This window comes from Mustelus asterias, chromosome 5 (genome assembly GCF_964213995.1).
Source record: "Mustelus asterias chromosome 5, sMusAst1.hap1.1, whole genome shotgun sequence".
Classification (NCBI taxonomy): Eukaryota; Metazoa; Chordata; class Chondrichthyes; order Carcharhiniformes; family Triakidae; genus Mustelus; species Mustelus asterias.
Window position 1 is genome coordinate 97,777,127 of NC_135805.1, and position 22,820 is coordinate 97,799,946.

Genomic DNA, 22,820 nt, shown 5'->3' on the forward strand with positions numbered 1-22,820 from the left:
TTTACACTAATTGCACCCATTTCAGACCTTCCAGGAGATTTTTAAAATTAAGTTGTATTTTCAGACACAAGGACACTAATTGACATCTTTCCTTTGCTTATATGTACTTTTTTAACTTGGGAAGACACTTATCACTGTATACCTATATAAACAGTAAATGGTTCTTCACGGTTTTTTAAGTGGTTCCCAGTTATCTACAGTAGGGTTATTCACAGATGGTTGATTAGACATTGTGCCTAAAAATGCCATTTTCCTTTTGGTAAACCCTGTTATCAGCTCTATTGATAAATTTGGACCAGGTTACTGTCCTCTGAAATGTCAGGGAATATTTTTAATGCAAATTTCCATTTTAAAAGATTGCATTCTAAAACACTGTCCAGTTCATAGATCATAGAATCCTACAGTGCAGAAAGAGGCCATTCGGCCCATCGAGTCTGCACCGACCACAATCCCACCCACATATCCCTGCATATTTACCCACTAACCCCTCTAACCTATGCATCCCAGGACTAAGGGGCAATTTAGAATGGCCAATCAACCTAGCCCGCACATCTTTGGACTGAGGGAGGAAACCGGAGCACCCGGAGGAAACCCACGCAGACACGAGGAGAATGTGCAAACTCCACACAGACAGCAACCCGAGCTGGGATTCGAACCCAGGTCCCTGGAGCTGTGAAGCAGCAGTGCTAACCACTGTGCTACCGTACTGCCCCAAGTTGCATTGTTTGATGATGGATTTTATGGTTGTGATATGGAAATTATGCCAAAAGGCGAAATTCCAGCCCCTTGCATTTATATCATGCTCAGAATGTAACAAAACATCCTAACCCTTTGGACAGATGTGGAACTGGGCACTGAGCAGTAACGGGTGAAGAGTTGGATGGGGCCACTGTGCTCACATCCTGGAACATATGGGCAAAGAGGATGGCTCTGAGAGAAGGAAAGATAGATGACCCATCTGAGCGTGTATTTAGGCAAACCAGTCTAGAGTTTAGTGCTGAAATAACTAGTGGCTCAGCAACTGAAGGTGAAATAAAGTGGTAAAGCAAAGCAGGACAGATTTAGAAAGTAAAGGCATTTGAGGCTGGAGGTGGGTGGGAAAAGCCTTGGAGGGACTTCTGCAAGAATTTTGGCATACAAATTGGGAAATGGTGAGTCAGTGATGGTTGGCAAGGGTAGGAATGGTGAGGAAACAAGACGTACAGTGGAGTAAGTTAGAGTTGTGGTCAAGTTGCAGTTCAACAAGGCCAACAGTAGAAAATGCAGAAGAAATTGCATTCAATCTTTCTGAATGCTACACTCCTGAAGGAAAGCTCTGGAGCAAAAAAGCCTTAAGGAAACAGCACAGATCTCCTTCATGTGCAAAAAATGAAAATAATATCAGCAGTTTTAAAAGAAAAAACGCTACATTGTGCTTTTTATATCCTCAGGATGTTCCAAAGTGCTTTACGGCTAATAAATTACTTTTGAAGTAGAGCCACTACTGTATTATAGGCAAACACATCAGGCATTGTGAGCACAGTAAAGTCACACGCTTACTTTTTCTTTATGTGGCATTTGAAATTCCAGCCAGCAAAAATACTTTTGGTGGTAAGATCTGAGGATTTCTTGCCTGCTTCAAAACATTCTTGACGTGGCTATTTACAGCAGCGGTCTCCAAACTCCGATCCGGGTGTGACCCGCTGCGGGCCAGATGTGGCCCGCGGGCCGTAGTTTGGAGACCCCTGATTTACAGCAATGCGTTGCAAATGAAATTCAACTTAATACTGTTTTTTCAGGTATAAGTGGCATTTGTTCCTGTATGTTTTGAATGGTGTACGCCTGTACCCAATCTGCCTCTCAAAATAAACCAGTCGCAATATTGGAAGTTGGCAACAGTTTGAGGCATCTTCCTGAAACAGGAGTGAAGCACCTTGAAAATGAAAATTAGGTCCTAATGCCTAATGTCGGATGATACCTACCTAAGGACTTACTTGGAGCTAACTGGTCGTCAGAGATGGTCTACATTTTCAGGCCTGCCTGATCAGGATACCCAATTTTCATCCGCAGCTCACCCATTTCAACCAAATGAAGCTGATGCTCACTGTGATCTGGGCATCTCGTTGGCATGGGTGTACATTCACCTATTTGGTGAAGGGAACCGACATGTGTTGAACTTGTCCTTCATTGTCACATGCACATTCAAGAGGATCATTTTAAATCTAATTCTGGACAAGTCTTCAGAAAAGAGGGAATCAAATAAAGTTCCTGTTTTCTAACTCTTTCCGCACTGTGTTAGTCACACACACACACATGAAATGAGCATCAAAAGGTTCTTGTTCAACGAGAAGGAATGCTTTAAAACTTCACTGCCCATTTATTTTTGCTATCTTTCCATTTCATGCAATGAGAATTGTTTTCAGTGCTGCCATTACAGAGGGCACCATATAAGGTGTACCAAAGATTAAGAGGCCACCAGAGACAGACACCATTTTGTGATAACAGTATCCACAATCCCATGCGCAACTAATTGACTGAGGAAAAACTGCCTACACGGGCTCGGAGTTAGTAAGGTGACAATTACAGAGCAGTGGCAGGTTTGAACATAGGATATTACCACCAGTGGCAGAAAATGTCATCAACCAACTCCCTGAAATCTGTATCTTTGCCTCCAAGCTATCATTGGGCCATTTGCAGAATCAGCATGTTATTTACAGTTATATCCAGCACTGGAATATTGCAGTGTTCAGCAAGACGAACATTCGCCTTTGCCTTCCCATTGAATAACAACAGCAGCATTTGGAGCTGCTCACTATGTCCATATGGTAGGATATTCTAACTTGGTGGTTTATTGATAGAACCAAAGTCAGATCTGAGTCCTCAGATGTAATAACAAATGGGGTTTCTACGTCAAAGGTGTGCAATTAATCATTGAGCAGCAATATGGTGTTATCCAGGTCTGCATGCATTTCTCAAGTAGCAGTCGCAATGTGTTCATTTTAAAATATTAATCAGTCACAGGTTTATTTGAAGGTGACAACTGCAGTTAGCTCTCAGGACCAAGGCCACATACTACAATCATGGCTAATAACATTCAAGCAGCAGCCAAAAACAATGCAAAGTACAGTTAGAATGAGCTAAAAGCAAATTACTGCAGATGCTGGAATCTGAAACCAAAAGAGAAAAGGCTGGAAAATGTCAGCAGGTCTGGCAGCATCTGTAAGAAGAGAAAGAGCTAACGTTTCGAGTCCAGATGACCCTTTGACAAAGCTCCAGTTTTGTCAAAGGGTCATCTGGACTAGAAACGTCAGCTCTTTTCTCTCCTTACAGATGCTGCCAGACTTGCCGAGATTTTCCAGCGTTTTCACAGTTAGAATGAGATTTGTGCAACTGTCAGGGTCAATATAGCACATTTGGCATCTTGAAGCTGTGTTTCAGATGCACCAGCAGACACATGAACATTTTGTATTCCAGCACTCGCAGTGCTCCAGAGATCATAGCCATCTGCATACCGTGCAATTTTGTAATACCAAGAGGCCTAACCATGGAGAGCAAGGACATCAAACTGCAATTACAGCCAAGGCATGATGTAGATGTTCTCCAAGAGAATGTTGCTGCACAAATAGCTGCGCAGGCAGCAAGATCAGTGTAGCAGAGACTCGTACCCAGAACATTCAGCTAAATGCCAAAACTTCTCTTTTAAGGAAAATGATACAGAGAAGGTGACTCTAAGAACTTTCTACAAATCTGTTGCAGATTCTCAACTGATTATCAATTTCCATTTTTTTTGCTGCGTTGCTACCTCTTTTACATAAACGAAAGAGTGTGTTTGGGCCAACTTCAAGCACAGTTCTTGGTATGAAATGTCAGTGATATTAGTATATTTTTCTGTTAGTATCTTTCAGCATTTGCTCTTATTGCTTGTGTGTTGGGTATGATTTCTAACTTTCAAGCTGACTGGGATTTCAATGGAAGATGCTTTGGGTTTAGATAGATAGCTTTGTGGATCCCTCGGAAGGTTTCTGAAATCACTACAACTGATTCAGCCTCTTATACAATTGCTGCGTATGTTCAGAATGCTGGGCCATCAGCTTGATGGTGGACTCATTTAGTTTCATTTTGTATAAGCTCTTTTTTGTGTTAATTAATTGTGGATCACAGATGGATGTTTTTCTTTCCAATATGTATTATGCAAATTAAGCACACAAACTGCATGAAGGTTATAAAACAAGGTTCGCTTATTCCACTGGCATCAAAGTGGGATCAATCCTCAAGGGAAAGCGTAACTCCATGAAATAAATTATTGACCGAGAATATTCAGTGCTGATATTCTATATCTCTATCCTAATCGAGGCCTTGGCTCTTCAATACAATCCTATTCTGCTTCCCAGCTCCTGGCTGCAGTCTTCTTCTCTCACACTCTCTTTCTCTTGAGGGCTCCTCAGACTTGGGTATCCTACCAGTTGGTTTGACTAGGGTTCCAATTCCCTTCCTAGCTGTTGAACCATCCTTGGGATCTTCAAGTTGCCCTAGGCTCCTGCCACATTGCCACTCACAAGCCCTGGATTAGTCCTCACTGCTTTGTCCTTCACCTCATGGCAACTGGCTCCATCCCTCAGCTTGTCAAAGACATTGCTCCCTGCAGGGAGAGGCCCATTGGGGCTGACCAGTTCCCCTGCTCGGTGCTCCCTCAACATCTCCACCCACTACTGGAGTTTCCATCAACACACCACCCCCCCCCCCCCCCCCCCCCCAAACTACAGACAGGTAACACACCAGAAAGCTAAAGGCAGTTTCCATGGTTATAGCTTACACTCTCACGGCGACAATGAGCACATAGCTATTAAATTTATTTTTGAACTGTCAGTAGCAACTGTGAATGCAATTCAGATTGGTATAGTTCCTTGAATGTACATTAATAAGTTCTATAAATCACATGTGTGATAGCAATTTTGCCCATCAGGACATTATATGCAGTAATAACAAGTGTTAAAAGTTTATTTATTAGTGTCATTTAATGGTTTCATTAACGTTGCAGTGAAGTTACTGTGAAAATCCCCTCGTCACCACACTCTGGCACCTGTTCGGGTACACTGAGGGAGAATTTAGCATGGCCAATGCACCTAAACAACACATCTTCCAGACTGTGGGAGGAAATCAAAGCACCCGGAGGAAACCCACATAGACACAGGGAAAACATGCAGTGACAGTGACCCAAGCTGGGAAGTGAACCCAAGTCCCTGGCGTTGTAAGGCAGCAGTGCCGCTAATGTGGTGACACAGTTTTCAGGAGTCCCTCTGAATAGTGTCCTAGGCCCAATTTTCTTCAGCTGCTTCATCAATGACCTTTTCTCCACCACAAGGTCAGAAGTGGGGTTGTTTACTGATGATTGCACAATGGCTGGCACCATTTGCGATTCTCAGATACTGAAGCAGGACCTGCGCAATAATCAGGTTTGGCCTGATAAGTCATGAATAATATGCGTGCCACAAAAGTGCCATGCAATGACCATCTGCAACAAGAGTGATTCTAACCACCACCCCTTGGCAATTAATGGCATTACCATTGCTCAATTCTCCCTATCCATTACCATTGATCGGAAACTGAACTTGATCAACCATATAAATACTCTGACTAAAACAGCAGGTGAGAGGATGGGAATTTTCTGGAGAGTAATTCACCCCCTGACTTCCCAAAGCCTGTCCACTATCTATAAGGCACTATTCAGGAGTGTGATGGATAACTCTCCGTATGCCTGGATAACCACAACTCCAAAGAACAAAGAACAATACAGCACAGGAACAGGCCCTTCGGCCCTCCAAGCCCGCGCCGCTCCCCGGTCCAGGATTGAATCCTGAATCCAGGATCCCCGCCCAATTTTCCAGCCTATCTACATACCAATATCCTATCCACCGAGCTGTCCCTCACAGCTACGATGCTTTGTTCATTACAACCTATTAACTCACCCCCACCCCCCTATTCCAGACCATGTGATCCCCAGGGAGAGGCGAAAACCCAGAGTGAAAAACCCCAGGGCCAATATGGGGAAAAAAAAAATCTGGGAAATTCCTCTCCGACCCCCTGAGGCGATCGAAACGAGTCCAGGAGATCACAATGGCCCTGATCGGAAAATGCTTCCCAACCCTAGTCATTTCCACTTCCATGAACACCATATGAATTCCCTGCCCCCGAGACAGGTTCCCAACTATCCGCAGTCTCGCTCTGTACTGGCACCAGCAAGATGATCATAGAATGAAGCCTTGAAACGAGAAACAAGGAACAATTAGCCCGCGCCGCTCCCTGGTCCAAACTAGACCACTCTTTTGTATCCCTCCATTCCCACTCCGGTCATATAGCTGTCTAGATAAGTCTTAAACGTTCCCAGTGTGTCCGCCTCCACCACCTTGCCCGGCAACACATTCCAGGCCCCCACGACCCTCTGTGTGAAATATGTCCTTCTGATATCTGTGTTAAACCTCCCCCCCTTCAAAGAACAAAGAACAGTACAGCACAGGAAACAGGCCTTCGGCCCTCCAAGCCTGTGCCGCTCCTTGGTCCAACTAGATGCTCAGCGAGATCTTAATGTCCTCGTGCATCAGTCGCTGAAAGTAAGCGCGCAGTCACAACAGGCAGTAAAGAAGGCAAATGGTATGTTGGCCTCCATAACGAGAGGATTTCGATATCAGGATAGGGATGTTTTGCTACAATTGCATAGGGCATTGGTGAGGCCACACCTGGAGTATTGTGTGGAGTTTTGGCGCCCTTGCCTGAGGAAGGATGCCTTTGCTGTAAAGGGAGTACAGCAAAGGTTTACCAGGCTGATTCCTGGGATAGCAGGTCTAAGTCAGTTAGGATTATATTCACTGGAGTTTAGAAGAGTGAAAGGGGATCTCATAGAAACTTATAAAATTCGAACAGGGTTAGACAGGATAGATTCCGAAAGATTGTTCCCAATGGTGGGGAAGCCCAGAACTACGGGTCATAGTTTGACGAGAAGGGGTAAACCTTTTAGAACTGAGGTGAGGAGAAATTTCTTCACCCAGAGGGTGGTGAATGTGTGGAATTCACTGCCATAGAATGTAGTTGAGGCCTAAACGTTGTTTGATTTCAAGATGAAATTAGATATAGCTCTTAGGGCTCAAGGGATATGGGGGGAAAGGGGCATCAGGATATTGAATTTGATGATCAGAATGAATGGCGGAGCAGGCTTGAAGGGCCAAATAGCCTATTCCTGTTTCTAGTTTCTATGTAAAATCCTAACACTGTTAGAATGATGCACAACACAAAAGGATTGACAAGATATTAATAGTATAATTAGCCGAACTTGAACTTCACAAAAATTGGAGTTCCTGTTTACGGGGAATAAAAAATGGTATTCATAACTTCTCTTTCTGTGGTTCACAGACAGAGGCTTTGATAAAATGAAGAGAAAATTTGGTCTGATAAATTAATAAAATTTATGATATAAAAACAGAAAATGCTGGAAAAACTCAGCAGGTCCAAGCAGCATCTGTGGAGAGAGAAACAGAATTAACATTTCAAATCCACATGACTCTGCTTCAGAGCCGGGACTTATGATGTTGTTCGGAGCACAATGGTATTTTAAGCTCTGACTAAGGTGCCTGCAAGACTAACATCGGCTTGCCTCTCACAGCAAGAGGACGTGTTCTCACAAATTTCATTGGTTTGCTGGAGCATGGTATGATGCACCTGTATGAGCAACTCAGAAGAATCATAGAATCCCAACAGGGCAGAAGGAGACCATTTGGCCCATCGAGTCTACACCAACCACAATCCCACCCAGGCCCTATTCCCGTGATCCTCATTTACCCTGCTAATCCCATGACACTAGGGTCAATTTAACATGGCCAATCAACATAACCCACACATCTTTGGACTGTGGGAGGAAACCGGAGCACCCGGAGGAAACCCACGTAGACACTGGGAGAATGTGCAAACTTCATACACAGTGACCTGAGGCCGGAATTGAACCCATGTCCCTGGCACTGTGAGGCAGCAGTGCTAACCACTGTGCCACCGTGCTGCCTAACACCTCCCCTGACATCTCCCCTGTAACATGAGCTGCAATTTTACTTCAATTGTTATTCCATGAACAGCCATCCGAGTGGTATAAACAGTGATATGGTTTTAACAACTGAGACTACAATGGGTAACACTTGTTTTTTCTCAAACTTCATTCCAGAGTTGTACCGAGAACTAGACTGAGAAAGGCAAAGATAAACTGGTTAGATCCACTTATCTCCACAGAGATGCATATGGGGCTCCCTATTTCTCTGAATTTCCAGGTTTTATATGAGGAAGATGAGATGTAAAGTTAGGGTCAGAGGGTGGCAAAGAAGATCAATGGACTGTTGCCCAAGTCTGGAGACAGGTGAGGAGAAGACCAGAAACTATTTAAAGGGCAGAGTATTGGAGGATACACCAATGGTGATATTTAAACCGGAGTGAAGATCCAGATGTGCAGAATCAGTTACAGGGCATAAAAAAACAATGATGAAATAGGAGGTCACCATAAGATCTAAAGCAGCGAGAAAATGTACTTTCCCCCAAGAGCATGACACTCTCACCAGGAATAGACTGAAACTACAAAATCAGTAGGCTAGTCATAGGCTCAGCGCTTAACAGCAGCAATGAGAAAAGGACTTTAAGATGATCAAAGTCACTTTAACATTTAAGCAAATGTGCAGCTGATAAGAGGACAAGCAGTTACATCGTGCAGAGCAGGTGTCATCCTGCATCATCAGATGCAGAAGCTTAGACAATATCCATAAAGGTGAGGAATTTAGAAGCCAAATTTGGGAAGAGATCCAGAGGTCAGAGCAGGGGAGTTCAAGCTAACAGTCGGTGCAGATTAAACTGACAATTAACCTGCAGTTAATGTTAGGATGCACCCATCATTAGAGGCAGGGGAAATTAAATAGTGGAAGAGAGATGATTGGGGGAGAATAGGCTAAGGATGGCAGCAGATGGCCAAGGATAGAAATGCACAGTAAATGGCTCCCTATGGAGCTAACCAACCATAAGCTATTTCTCATCTTCCTATCTTCCTTGTCTCCTGCTCATCCCCCAACAACAACCTGCCATTATGGGTGCAACATTTTAGCCCCTTATATCAGTTCTGTTATATATCATTTTAGAAGTAGGTGATGCAAGGTGTCAGTTATATTGCTTTCGCCTGAACAATTAACAGAACAAATTGAATCTGGCCAATTACTGCCTCATTATTCCACTCCATCATCAGCAAAGTAATGGAAGATATCATCCACAGTGCAATCAAGTGGCACTTATGCACCAATAACCAGTTCACCGATGCTCAGTTTTGTTTCTGCCAGGATCACTCGGCTTCAAATCTTGTTCTAGTCGTAATCCAAACAGGAGTTGAATTCCAGAGCTGAGCTGAGGTGAGATTGACAGCCCTTAACATCAAGGCAGCATTCAACTGATTGCGGTATCAAAAACCCCTTGTAAAATTGAACTCAGTGAGAATCATGGACAATCTCCACTTGCTGGAGTCATACCTAGCACAAATGATGATCATTGGGATGATGTGGTTGTTGGAGGCCATTCATTCCAACCCCATTTCAAGAATTCCAAAAAAAAGGAGTTCCTCATCCCAGGCCTAACTACTTTCAGCTGCTCCATCAATTGCCTTCCCTCCATCATAAGGGCAGAAGTGGGAATGTTAGCTGGTGAGTGCAGAGATTTCAGTCTCATTCACAGCTCCCCAGAAAATCAAGCAGCGTGCGCCTGCATATAAAGTAAGCCCTGAAAAACATTCAGGTTTGGATTGATAAGCTGCAAGCAACATTCGCACCACATATATGCCAGACAATGACCATCCCCAAGTAGAGAGAACCTAACCAGTTTCTGATAACATATCAACATCCTGAGTGTTATTATTGCCCTGAAATTTAACTGGATCAGCCACGTTGTGGCTATTGGAGCAGGTCAGATGTTGGAATTCTGTGGGAAGTAACTCCTCTCCTGATTTCCCCAAAGACTTTCCACTGTCTACAAGGCAAAAGTCAGAAGTGTGCTAGAATACTGCCCACTTGCCTGGATGAGTGTCATTCCAATAACACTTGAGATGATCTACCCCATCCTGTCCTGGACAGTACAGCAACCCACTTCATTGGCACCCTGTTTACCACCTTTAAACATTCACTTCCTCCACTTGCACATTCTAGGAGCAAATCTTTATAGTAACAACAACCACAAAAAATACAGGATATTAGCACAAGTAAAATGGCAGTTAAACCGCCATGGAATTTTACGTCATACTTGGGTAACACCAAAGGAAGCTGTCCCCATCCCCAGCCATAATGGAGGCTCCAATCATACAATGCAACATCTCTTCCCAGGATATATAGTCTGTCTGTACCATAACAGGAGTTAAGCGAAGATGCTATAACCCCAAAATAAATTAAATACAAAAAATACACAAGCCCATAGATTCTAGGTGGGATTTCCTCACCCACTGTGAGGACCTATCGGGCCCTATACATCACCTTCATATTAAACCACCTGCTCACCTCCCTGCAATGGGGCTACTTATTTTAAGCATGATTGTAATAAAGGATACCTGGTGAAAAATTTCACTGCTATATATACCAGGATTGCAAGAGAAAACAGATTAAAAATCTCACAGCTCTAATACCATGCAACCTACACAACACACTCTTTAAGAGGAAGAAGTACACTGTAAGATGCATTCCATTAAGCATAAATGAAGGCACCAGGATATCAGAATACCAGGATAACAAGTGCAAATTAGCTATCATGTACACTCATGAGTTTGCACCTATCAATGTGATAAATCATGTAACAGAATCAATTAAGAGATGGAATTACAGGGGATACATTCAACGATTAACAACGATTGACAAAGAACTGCAAAATATGACTCTAAACAGGATGGTCGGCAAGATTTCAGGAGTTCAGAATCTCACAGGATTTCCCATATCAATGTGATAACTCACGTAACAGAATTAATTAAGAGATAAAATTACGGGATAAGGATGAATGAACGTCCTTGGATTCATCAGGATATCAAGCGAAAATTCACTGGTATGCTCACTCATAGGATTGCCTCTACCAATGTGATAAATCACATAACAGGATCAATTAAGAGATGTAATTCCAGGGGATACATTTAAGGATTGACGACAACAAATTGCAGAATGTGATTCTAAACAGGATAATCGGAGGAATTTGCCTCATGGTTCAGTCACAGTATTGTCATCGCCAATATGAGAAAGCATAGTAATGGATCAACATGAGGAAATAATTCCAGGGGGCACAGTCCAGTATTAACAAGGAGCTGCGAATCACGGTTCTGAATCATTGCCTTTCACAGGTTCTAAAAAAGCCGAAGCCTCAACAGGATTGTCGAACATCCTAACAACCCTTTGAGGATAACCCTCAGGACAGCAGCATAGTGCAGGGCATACTGAATTCCTAAAGTCTTCAAATACTTCTTGACCACATTGAAGCCTTCACATTTTGCTGCACTGCCGCCAAAAAGTCCTGGAAGAACGAGACTTTTGCACCATCATAGGGCCAACTCCCACCTCATCTGGCAACTTCCAAATCTCTCTCTGGTGGTCCCTGAGGCAATGGAAATGTATGATAATAGGTGTGGACTTTGGTTGTCCCTGGATCTCAAGGATAGGATATGATGCATCCCTTCAAGTTTGATCTGCCCTGCCTTCATGTCAAGGTAAAAAAACGTGCACCCAGCCTTCAAAAAATATAACCAGGAGCCTGTCTTCAGCTCCCTCTGGAAAACATATCACACGGATATTCTTTCTCCAGGCCTTGATATTCCAGATTCACCCAAATATCTGACATACTATGCAGCTGATTCTCAAAGAATTTCAGCCGAGCTTGAAGTGGCACTTCTAAAATTAAGGATTCTACCTTCTGCTTCATTGAGCCTCCTGCCGGCATTCTGCAGTTTATCCCAGTGAGCATTAATGTTCTGTGTCAAAACACCAAGTCTGTCGTCCATAACTTTGATAATGATTGCAGTCATTTCCTGCAATGCCTTTGAGAGCACCGGGCCCAGAGCCAGCTCCCCAACCAGGTCGCCATGTTGAGGGCCCAGCTCCACCCCAGGTGTCTCCCACTGCTCCTTTTTTATCAAGGATTTTCCTGACACTCTTCTGCAGTCTAGCTTCAGTATTCCCCAAAAATGTTCCAAGAGCTGTGCATCAGGATAAAAAAAGCATTAAAAATGAGCAGTGCCAGAGCTCGCAGAAACATAATTGTTCCTGCATTCACATCATGTGACCCCCCCCCCCCTTCCCCCTCAGGACGAAGTATGAGACCGGGACCAAAGACAATGGAATTGTTCCTACCAATGTGACTCATTCAACTTTGGATGTCAGGAAATATAGAGACAGGATGAAGAAGGATGGTGGAGAGGTGGAGCCGTGTATTATCATGCAGAAGATAAAGCAGAAAATTGATAGGGAGAAGGGAGTGATCCTTTTGATTCCTCTAATCATCCTTTGACAGCTTCAGCATTGTTAGCTCAAATGTTCTTACATGGTTCTCTTTTTAAGGTTTAATTTGGCTTAAATCTATTTATCCACATAACTATTTGATACACCTTCTTTCACCTTAATGAAATGTATATTTATTGTGTGCTCAACCCATCACCCATTTCAAGTTTTCTCCTTGCTAACCCATTGACTAATTTACTAACTTTGCTGCTTACTTAATTTTTGCCGGATCCCTCCTTATCTTAATAAGAACAAAGTGCTGTGGATGCTGGAAATCTGAAATAAAAACAGAAAATGCTGGAAAAAGCAAGTCTGGTAGCATCTGTGGAGAGGAAAAAAAACAGTGAATGTTTCAAGTCCGTAGGTGGTCCTGGTTGTGTATGTAAATAAGAGGCCTGATGCCTATTTAAAATGGCCTTGTCAAAATTATTCAGCAATGAGGAGAGCTGCAGCTATGAAAAACACATCACAGAAATAGGCATAAACCTTTTCTGCAAGTTGGAATTAGATTGTGGTTAATCAACATCTTAACTCTATTTACCAACCTTTGACCCATATCACAAGCCACCTTTACCTGAACAAAAAAAATGGCAATGCCAGTCTTGAGAATTTCAGTTCACTTCAGCATCCGCAGTCTTTTGGAGAGAAAGTTCCATAATTCCACTACCTTTTTTATAAAGTTGTTCCATGAGCAAGACGGTGTAAGTAATTGTAATCATTCATGAAAGGATAGGGCGCAGAACTGCTTTATATGCATTCTAATTTTGTGTGCTCTGCAATATACATTTTAATTAACAGAGTGCAATGTGGTTGTATCGGTGAGGGTTTTTAAAAAAATTCTCTGGTAGGTAAATTGCATCCCTATGCAGCAAAGTGACAATTTGTACAAAGAGAAAAAGACATCTGAGTTATCATCTGACAATTGACCCCTCATGCAAGAATTAATTTAAAGGCTGCTTACAACTTCAAGGTTTGTTTCCCACAGAATGAACATGTTTCCAGCTGGAAATTTACTTGTGCTAATTAGTTGTGAGCTATTGAAACATTCGAGAGCTATAGGCCTCTTATAATTGTAAAAAAAAAACCTTGATTTTGTCACCATTCTGTGTTTGCAAAGAAGTGCAATCCTGATTTATTTGTTTACTATTGAGCTGCAGCCCGAGGAGCATTGTTAAAGAAATACTGCCCACATTTAGTCATGATCTAATATTACATATTTTCAAAATTAATCAGCTGTTGCAGTTAGACATTTGTTCAAAGAGGGCCAATTAATTCACACCCATGTTTGCTTCCCAACTAATTATGCTATTCTCCTATTAAAGAATTTGAATTTGACACCGAATGCTATTATTCGCAATCCTTTTATTGCATTTGACCAAATCTTGAAATGCTAAATGAGGCTTAATTTGGTGAAAGGGCATAAAGGGATGCTAAGTGGACATGGAAGTTTGGTTCAAACTGCTGATTGCCATAATTTGAACTTGCCTGAAGGTTTGGTACCCAAACACTGATTAGACAGAACTTTCATGAAGCCACATATGTTGCATCCATGCACTTCCATCGAAGTTGGAGTGGGATGACTGATCACACAGCACCAAATCTGAGAATGTTTCATGGACTGAGTAAGTTGGTTCACAGATTTTGGAGATGACACCAAAGATCCTGATGGAGCAGGTCCAGAGGAGGAGCAGTGTCCTGTGCCCACAAAGGAGAAGGAGTATACTTGCCCTCCTGTCTCACTTTGCCTTGGCATTACTATGACTGGACTCATGTACTTCTCCTATTCCTCCTGGAAACCCAAGCAAAATGCCAATGCTCAAACACTGCCTTTCTCCTGGTGACTTCTATAAGGTAGAGTAGCACAGCATTCACTCCAAGTTCAAAGTATCCATGAAAGCCTTCTGATGTGTTTCAAAAGTTTTCTTCAAACCTCTAACAGCAAGTGAATGGTAAAAGATTATGTACTTTTTTTTCGTGGTCAAAGTCCTCTGCAACAACTTGTTTAGTCCCAATTAATTGGTCTTTGTTAGGAGCTGGCATTAGGTCAAGCACTATCCATCAAAATATCAAACAACCTCCTTAATGAATGATAATAGGCAATTTAAGTGGCAATTAGTCTCTTAATCCTCTGAGTGTCCATTCCTAGTGTAAGTTTCAACCCCTTTACCAAGATGATATCTTGTGCTACAAATGGGCTAAACCAACATTTCAGCTTAAGATAAAAACAAAATTACTGTGAATGCTGAAATCTGAAACAAAAACAGAAAATGCTGAGAAATCTCGGCAAGTCTGACAGTATCTGTGGAGATAAAATAGAGCTAACGTTTCAAATCTGGTTGACTCTTCAACTGTCAGAACTGCTGAGATTTTCCTTCTTTTCTGTTTTTAACTTCAGCTTGGCCACCTCAGAAGCTATTTGAGAAAAAACTGTCTTGAAGCAGTGGTCACATACAGTAATAAATGCCATTACTCCCAGTATTCCTTTGGGTGGAGATGTAACCTGCATTAAACCTTTACTTCCAATCTTTCTCTGCAAATCGTGAAGGAAAGCTCAAGATTTTTATCGACCTCTAGTTACGCAAACTGTACCCAAGATGATTTATTACTGCATGACAGGTGTTATTGTGAACAACATTCCCAAAAATGAGGTAGTTCCTACCAAATAAGAGATGCTTTTCTCGTGATGGCTTAAGCATATAATCAAACATAGTTTTAATTCATAATTATTTAATCATTATTGGTGCAGTAATCCCTGAAGCATTTGGCCATGAACAACTTTAACCATTTTATTATTTCTAACCACAGTGCAAATCCACAAGCCATCCACATGTTCAAAAAAAGCGTAAGCCTTAGGCATAGGAAATTAAAATAAATCCTAATTCTACATACATATGTATACATGAATGGGAAACCTATCAGTAAATGTCTTGTTCAGATTGTTTAAGGCACTGAATGAAATATATTTTACATTTAAAGTATCAGGTTGGCATTTTCTCAACTGTATAAATGTTTTAAAAAGTCTGCGGATCAGTTAGTTTTAAAAAATACTTTTTTTCTTATTTAATTTTATGTTAGATTACATTGGTGTCTGAGCAAGTAAATGTAACTCAGTACAAATATCTTGGAGCAGAATTGACAAGTAATAAAACCTCAAAGGATGCCTGGATCAGAATAGAAATGTCAGCCCAATTCTTCAATCACTTGAGGAAAGTCTGGAAATGTTCCAATGCGAGTCTGAATTCTGAACTTAGCCTTTGAGGACTCTGAGCTACTCATCAGTCAAAACTTGCATCTTACAGGAAGGCTACAAAAAAGAACTCTAAAGTTTTAGTTGCACAATCCTCACCAATACTGACAGTACATGCCCAAGAGCAAAACAGAAAAATAATGACTAAACATAATCTGCAGTACCTCCAGGTTAGACAAAAACAATGTTTGGATATGGTTCAGGGATGCCAGGTTTTCATTTACCCAAGATAGGTTTCTGACAGACACTACAGAGGACATGGGAAGTAATATGAACCCATCTGTGATAGACTGACCATCTGCTGGAAGAATTGATGAAAAATATGCTGCAGGTTACCCAACAGTTTTCTTAAGCATGCTTGTGGCAGGTTAAGTAGTTCAGGGCATCATGGATTTAAATGGTGAATCGCTGTTGCATCAATATCAACAACTTCTTGTATGCATATGCAGCACTCCTCTCATTTTATAAACAAAAGCATAATGCAGCAGATATTGGAAATCTGAAATAAAAATGTAAAATGCTGAAAATACGTAATTCGTCAGGCATCAGCTTTGGAGAGAAACTGAGGTAATAGGTCGGATTTCCAATGAAATAAAGCTTTAGTGCAGGTTACATCTCTACCCAAAGGAATACTGGGAGTATTAGCTTTGGGGGCAATTTTCTCCATATGGCTCCTGTGGTCTGCCTGGTGGATACTTACTGGGTGGCATCGGGGTATGAGGGGGCATGGCACTGGGTGTGGGGATTGAAATGGAATGGAGGAACATGGGTGGCATGTTGCGGGTGTGAGGGGTGAAGGCTAGAGTACCTAACAGCTTCTAAAACAACTGGGCAAAGTCCCATACAACTGAAGCAGGCCTTCTAACTAGCTCGCCTCGGCACTTTCCCACCCCCATGGCTACTAAGCATCTGCTTCCAGTGTCAGCGGGCCTGAATCAGCACCATCTCTCCAGAGTGAAAATTGTATCAATTGAGCCCCTTTAACCAAGCCAGGAGTGCAAGGTCAGGACATTTTATCAGATTACCGCATTATCAAAGACAAAAATCGTGTCTTTATAATTTATCAGCAAATGAAAGCTATTATAAATAATCTATGAAATCTCATTCATTATTTGAAGGCATTGTTAAGCAAATCTTATCACGTCACATAATATTTAGTTCACACTGGTTTATACCAGGTAACACCTGTTCTCCAGCTTAGCTTTTTTTGCATGCGTTTATCAGGAGTTTAGTCTATATTTGATACATTCTTTTATACTTCACCTGACAATCACAACCAGTTCATTCTTGTTATTGGTGAATACTTTTATTTAGGAAGGGAAAAGCTTATTCCATTCCTTTGAAAAGTATGTGCTAAATATGCCCAACCTCTCAACATAGCTGTCACCCCATGAATCAATCTAATGAACCTTTGCTGCACTGCCTCCAATGAAGTATATCCTTGGATATTTCATCTCTAATCTGTTTCCTGTTGCTGGCATGAACCAATTTCATTTCCATTACCTTTTTAAAGTGGCTTCTTTTTTTTTTAATTAATAGTTTGGTCACATTATCTTTCAATGTGCTGATTGATTTATATTATGAACTTTGTAACTCTTTTTTTTCTCGTTGAGCATTGCCACCTCATCAAAATCCATCGCCCATTCATCTCTCTTGTCCTGAAGGGGAAGCTGATTCAAAGATGCAATTTTTTGAGGACTGGCAGTTGTCCACTTGACATCTGGCAACTCGGTATAGACCACAAATTGAGCTTTGCACCCCATAGATTTGCAATATTTTAGTGTCACACCATGTAATGCAATTACCCATCCAAGCATAGCTTTGTTATAAACTATCTAATGCCTTGAAAATTAAATTTTATTAGCATTGGGAAGTTTCATTGGCACAATGGCCTCTGGCATGATTGAACATGAATTTGCAGACCATATACCATATTTTGATAGTATTTTTTCAACCAGCTTTTATGAATAGGCACAGAAAGTGTTAGAACATGTGATGTGACTTCTCTTAAATATCTGGCTCCAGATGAAAAGAATCCACTGAAAATATTTTAGCTTCTGTAATAAATGGCACTTCGAAATGCAATTTGTAGAGTAAGATTCTGGTGAGAGCATCAGGCACATGCAGCCCCTTCCCACTTTTGTACACAATGCGAAGATTGTAACATTGCATCTTTAGCATCATGTGTTGCATCTCAGACGCAATGTGGAGCGGCTTTATTTAAGATGGTTATGAGTGGCTGATGATCTGTTTGGATAGTTGCAGGACAACCATATGTGATGTCAAAAAATTTATCACAGGTAAAGACTAAAGCAAAAAATTCCTTTTCAATCTGGGCATAACGGGTCTCCATGTCAGTGAGGGTACTTGATGCAAAGACCCTGGCAGAATGCTCTGGAATTCTGGATGCAGACTGCACCAAGCCTGTACTAGGAGGCATCAGCTAATATAAGTATAGGTGCTCGAACGTCAAAGTGTTGGGGCACTGATGGGGCTACAAGTGCTTGTTTGAGTCCATTGAAAATCACTGCGTAGTGCTCTTGCCAGCACCATTCAACATCTTGGTGGCGAAGTAGACAAAGAGGTCCAGAGATTCACTGACCTCTCTAACACAGGATGAACCTGAAAAGATAGTCTATCATACCAAGAAAGTCCTGTAGGGTGTGCTTGTCTATAGGAATGATCATCTGTCATATAGTAATTTCTGGATCAGGCTTTAGACCATCATCTATGAGTAAATGGTCCACATAAGGAACCTGGTTGACACTGAATCTGCATTTCATAGGGTTAAGCTTCAGCTGTATCGTCCTGATTCTGTCAAGGATGAGACGGAGATGTGCATTATGTTTTTGCAAAATACGACCCCAAATCAGGATGTCATCAACAATGACTTCACAAGGTTGGCCTGCAAAGAGTTGTTTCATGCCCTGCTGGAAGACCTCGCTGCCAATGGAGATCCCATAGGGCATACAAAGAAAATGATATCTGCTTAACACAGACATGGATGTGGTTAGTTTTAAGGATTCTTCATCTAATGGGATCAGCCAGAACCCACATTTTGCATTGAGGATACCTTAGCACTTGGCAAATTTGCAAACACCTGTTCCATTGTCTTTATAGAGTGATGAGGTCTGAGCAGCTCCTTGTTCAAGTGCACTGGGTCAATACATATCCTGACCATGTCATCTTTCTTTACTGCAGCCACCATTGCTGAAACCCATTTTCGTCTATTGGAGTTATAACACCACATGTTGTCACCCAATACAGCTTATTAACTACTTTCTGCTTCATGTCTACTGGTACTAGGAACACAGATTGTAGGTGCTCCCGAACCATCTAGTCTCTGTGCTATATACAACTGGTAACTTACCACTGATGTCACAGTTGAAGAGGTCTTTGTATGCAACTATCTCTGGGGCCTAGTGTTACAGAACACTTCGGAACTAAGTTGAATGAGCCCCAGTGTAATCCTGTCCCAAAGATCTAGTAGTAGGTTTATATTCTGGTCAACTACATAAAACTTGAAACTGCCCTATGTGCAGTAAATGGTGGCTACACCATCAGTGCTGATGGTTTGTCAGTCAAAAGCTACATGGTCTGCCTGGGTTCTGGTGCTGCATATGGGTTTAGTTCCCGGAACATTTTGCTGGACAGTATGTTACGTTTTGCTCAATCTTTACCTTCAGTCTTGCATTACTGCAAATCATGTTGAAGGTAGTGAAGGCCTTGCCCTTTTCTATGACAGTGTCGACACTCTCAATGGAGTGTTGTTAGAGGCTTCATAGCTTCGCTGCTTTGGCTAAGTTCCAGTTCATTCACCTTACTGACACTTCTACCCCTGAAGGACCGATCAACTGCCACGTCGCTGATGGCAGAGGGGTCTGCTGTAGTTTCTATCTGCAGTGTTTAGCAAAGTGATTCCATTTCCCACATTTGTTGCATCTTTTACAATATGCAAAACAAGCTGTTCTGTTCTGAGGATGCAGGCCACTGCAGTTGGAGCAGGGTGCACCTCTTATTGAAAATACTTCTGTTTCCCACCTAAAGTCTCTGCTTTTTTTCTGATTGTTTGTTCAACATGCAGGTACTAATGCCTGTTTGTAATGTTAGATCTTTCTCTCACGGCAGCTGACTAAATCACTATGAATTCCACAAACAATTCAGCCCTGATTAGTTCATCAGGAAATGTTCCAAATGCACATTTATTTGTCAATATTTTCAGGGTGGCCGTGTAACTCATAACTCAGAAAACTAGGGGCAAGAGTAGACAACGTAGCCCCACGAACCTGCTCTGCCATTTAATATGATCATGGCTGATCTCATCTCAGCCTCAACTCCACTTTCCTGCCCATTCCCTATAGCCTTTCAAACCCTTACTAATTATAAATCTGTCCACCTCTTCCTTAAATTTACTCAAATTTCCAGCATCTACCACACTCTGGGTAGTGAATTCCACAGACTGTGGTGCTACTGTGCCCTTAAAAAATGTATTTTTTAATCATGTTCTCTGCAGTTTGTAAGCAGCTTTGTTTTTTTTTTCATTGTTGCTGACCTGTCTGCTTAGATATTCTTTTATTGCTGTTTAAATGGGGTTCTGTTTATTTTTAATCTTGGCCAAATGCACTTTCTGGGAGCTTATGACCTTTTGAATTGTTGTGGGAAGATTGATTGCCAGGTCAGGTGGGACAGTTTTGTTTCCTCTCCCAAGTGTTCTTACTTCCAATTTTGGTTGCTGGTTAGTTAGAAGGTGTTTGAACTTCAGGCTGGACGCAGTGTTCTGTCTCTCTCTCTCTTTCCCTGGTGTTTTGGGAAGCTGTCCTGACTTCAAGCTTGTCTGTGTGTGTGGAGAAAGTTACAAAATCCAGCAAAACATGAGCACAAGAGCTTTCTGAGCTAATCCCACAGATTGTTTTGTTTATAGGATTTGTTGGTTGAAACAGTGCATTTAGCTGTTAAGGTTTATACAATATAATGGTTGGGTTTTTTTTGTTTATAACTGGTAAAAGTCATTGTTAATTTTCTTTCTGTATGTTAACTGTATTCTTAAATAAACTTTGTTTGCTGAAAGCTCCCGAGTGGGTCATTTGAATCATCCCTGAAATGAAACATCCCATGCTCACCCTAGCCAAATTCAAAGTGCAAAACTTATGATCCAGGCGGACTTCATAAAATAGTTTGGAGTTTCTGACTTGGATTATAACAAGACTCGTGACCCTTTGAGAGAAGTAATTTCTCCTCATCTCTGTTTTAAACCTGCCACCTTATCCTGAAACTATAACTTCTTGTTTTGGATTGCCCAACATGAGCAAACATTCTCACCATGTCTACTTTGTCAATCCCTCTTATCATCTTGTACACCTCAATTAGATCTCGCGTTCTTCTAAACTCCAGGGGGTATAGGCCTAAACTGCCCAATCTCTTTGATTCTAGAGATGAGGGATTTACAATCTAATGAATCTCCTCAATCTATTGAATCTCCTCTGAACCGCCTCCAATGCAACTACATCCCTCGTCAAGTAAGTGGACCAAAACTGAACAGAATATTCTGTAAGATTGTATTGACTCATCCGTTCTTTGGTTTGTCAAACTGAATGCATGTCTGTCAAGGAATTTTTTTACCTGAAGACAGATATTCTTGAAGCATTTTAGGATTATTTCAAGGGTCCTATTTTTCCTCCTTTATCTAGAAAACAAAAGACTCAAATTTCTCAGGGCCCGCTAAGTTTAATAAGGTATAAGCCTTTTTTGACTTGTCAGACAATGCAGCGCCGTAGTAAATATGCCACTCCTCAAACCTTCCCAATTATATGCAATGTTTTCATCAAAGACGAACAGGTTGATGTGGTGACGTTTTTGGGCCATACTGTTAACTCCTGACAACATGTAAACATGTGTGTTCCCAAAACACTGACAACAAGGACTTTAACGAAGAGTAGTTCATTCACTAGCTCAGCAGCTACTTCATACTTCTACTCTACCCATACTCCCAGGGATAATGCCTGCACGTCTGACAGGTGTCATCTTTTGTAGCCATGTCAACATAGTATTGACAGCTTGCAACATTCTCTGTTTAATATTTATATTTTTGCCATAGATCTATATCTACAAATCTATGACCATCCTGTGATGATGGTATTTAATAGCCACTCCCACGCAACATGACACCAACACCGCATGCATGTACATGCATGCATGCACAAACAAGACCACGCATGCACAAACATGCACATGCATCCACACGCATGCACACACACACAGATACTTTCGCTATCTCTATTTTTCCATCTCATTATAGGTTCTGAGGAAGAGTCTGATAAATTATAAGCTTTATTATAGAAAAGAAACATTAAAAGTTTCACAAGGAGCTTTTGAAACATATATGTGTTTGAAGATTGTTGAGCAGGCACATAGATCCCAGGTAATTGGTATGATCATAAGATTACGTGAACTTTGTAAAGATGAAAATTATTAATTTATTTTTTGTTTAAATTTCAGGTCCAACATCATGGGTCCCTTCAGTTACAGCAGTCGGCCAGCCTGCCCTAATACCTCCCACGTATGGGATGGCGCAGCCACCAGCATTCAATGTTCAAGGTCCAGTGATTGGAGTTACACCCACAATGCCACCTCCAGTTCCCCCTCAACTTCCACTAATGACAGCGCATTATCAAGTACAACATCCTTCACAGCCTTTAACCAACATGGTTGTCAATCTGCAGAGTCAGCCTTTGTACACAACTAGTCAGCCGATTACCATGTCCCCTCTCACTGGGGTGGGTCAGGTGACTCAGGCTGTCCCAAGCACAGTAGGGAATGGTCACATGAGTTGTCCCATTCTGCATCCATCTGCTGTGCCCTCAGCAGCTCTTCCTAGTAATGCTCAAGGAGTCAATGAGCAAGTTGTTTCCCATCTTCCTTTAAATCCACCACAAATTGAAGACAACAGAAATGGTGTGCAGATGTTACGGACTGTTGGGATGGGAAAGTACGAGTTTATGGACCCTTGGCATCCAAAAGGTAGGTCCATTAAATGCTTTATTGTCCATTTCAGTATCTATCTATGCTTC

General features: G+C 41.7%; 1 protein-coding gene across 4 annotated transcripts in view; it reads left to right on the forward strand.

The window, feature by feature from the left end:
* The window catches only part of klhl29 (kelch like family member 29), a 423,156-nt gene that overhangs the window by 239,352 nt on the left and 160,984 nt on the right, over positions 1–22,820 (forward strand). For all 4 annotated transcript variants that reach the window (XM_078213081.1, XM_078213080.1, XM_078213079.1 and 1 more), the window contains one exon: positions 22,249–22,770. In XM_078213081.1, coding sequence (XP_078069207.1) covers positions 22,249–22,770 — 522 coding nt within the window. The remainder of the gene's footprint in view (positions 1–22,248; positions 22,771–22,820) is intronic.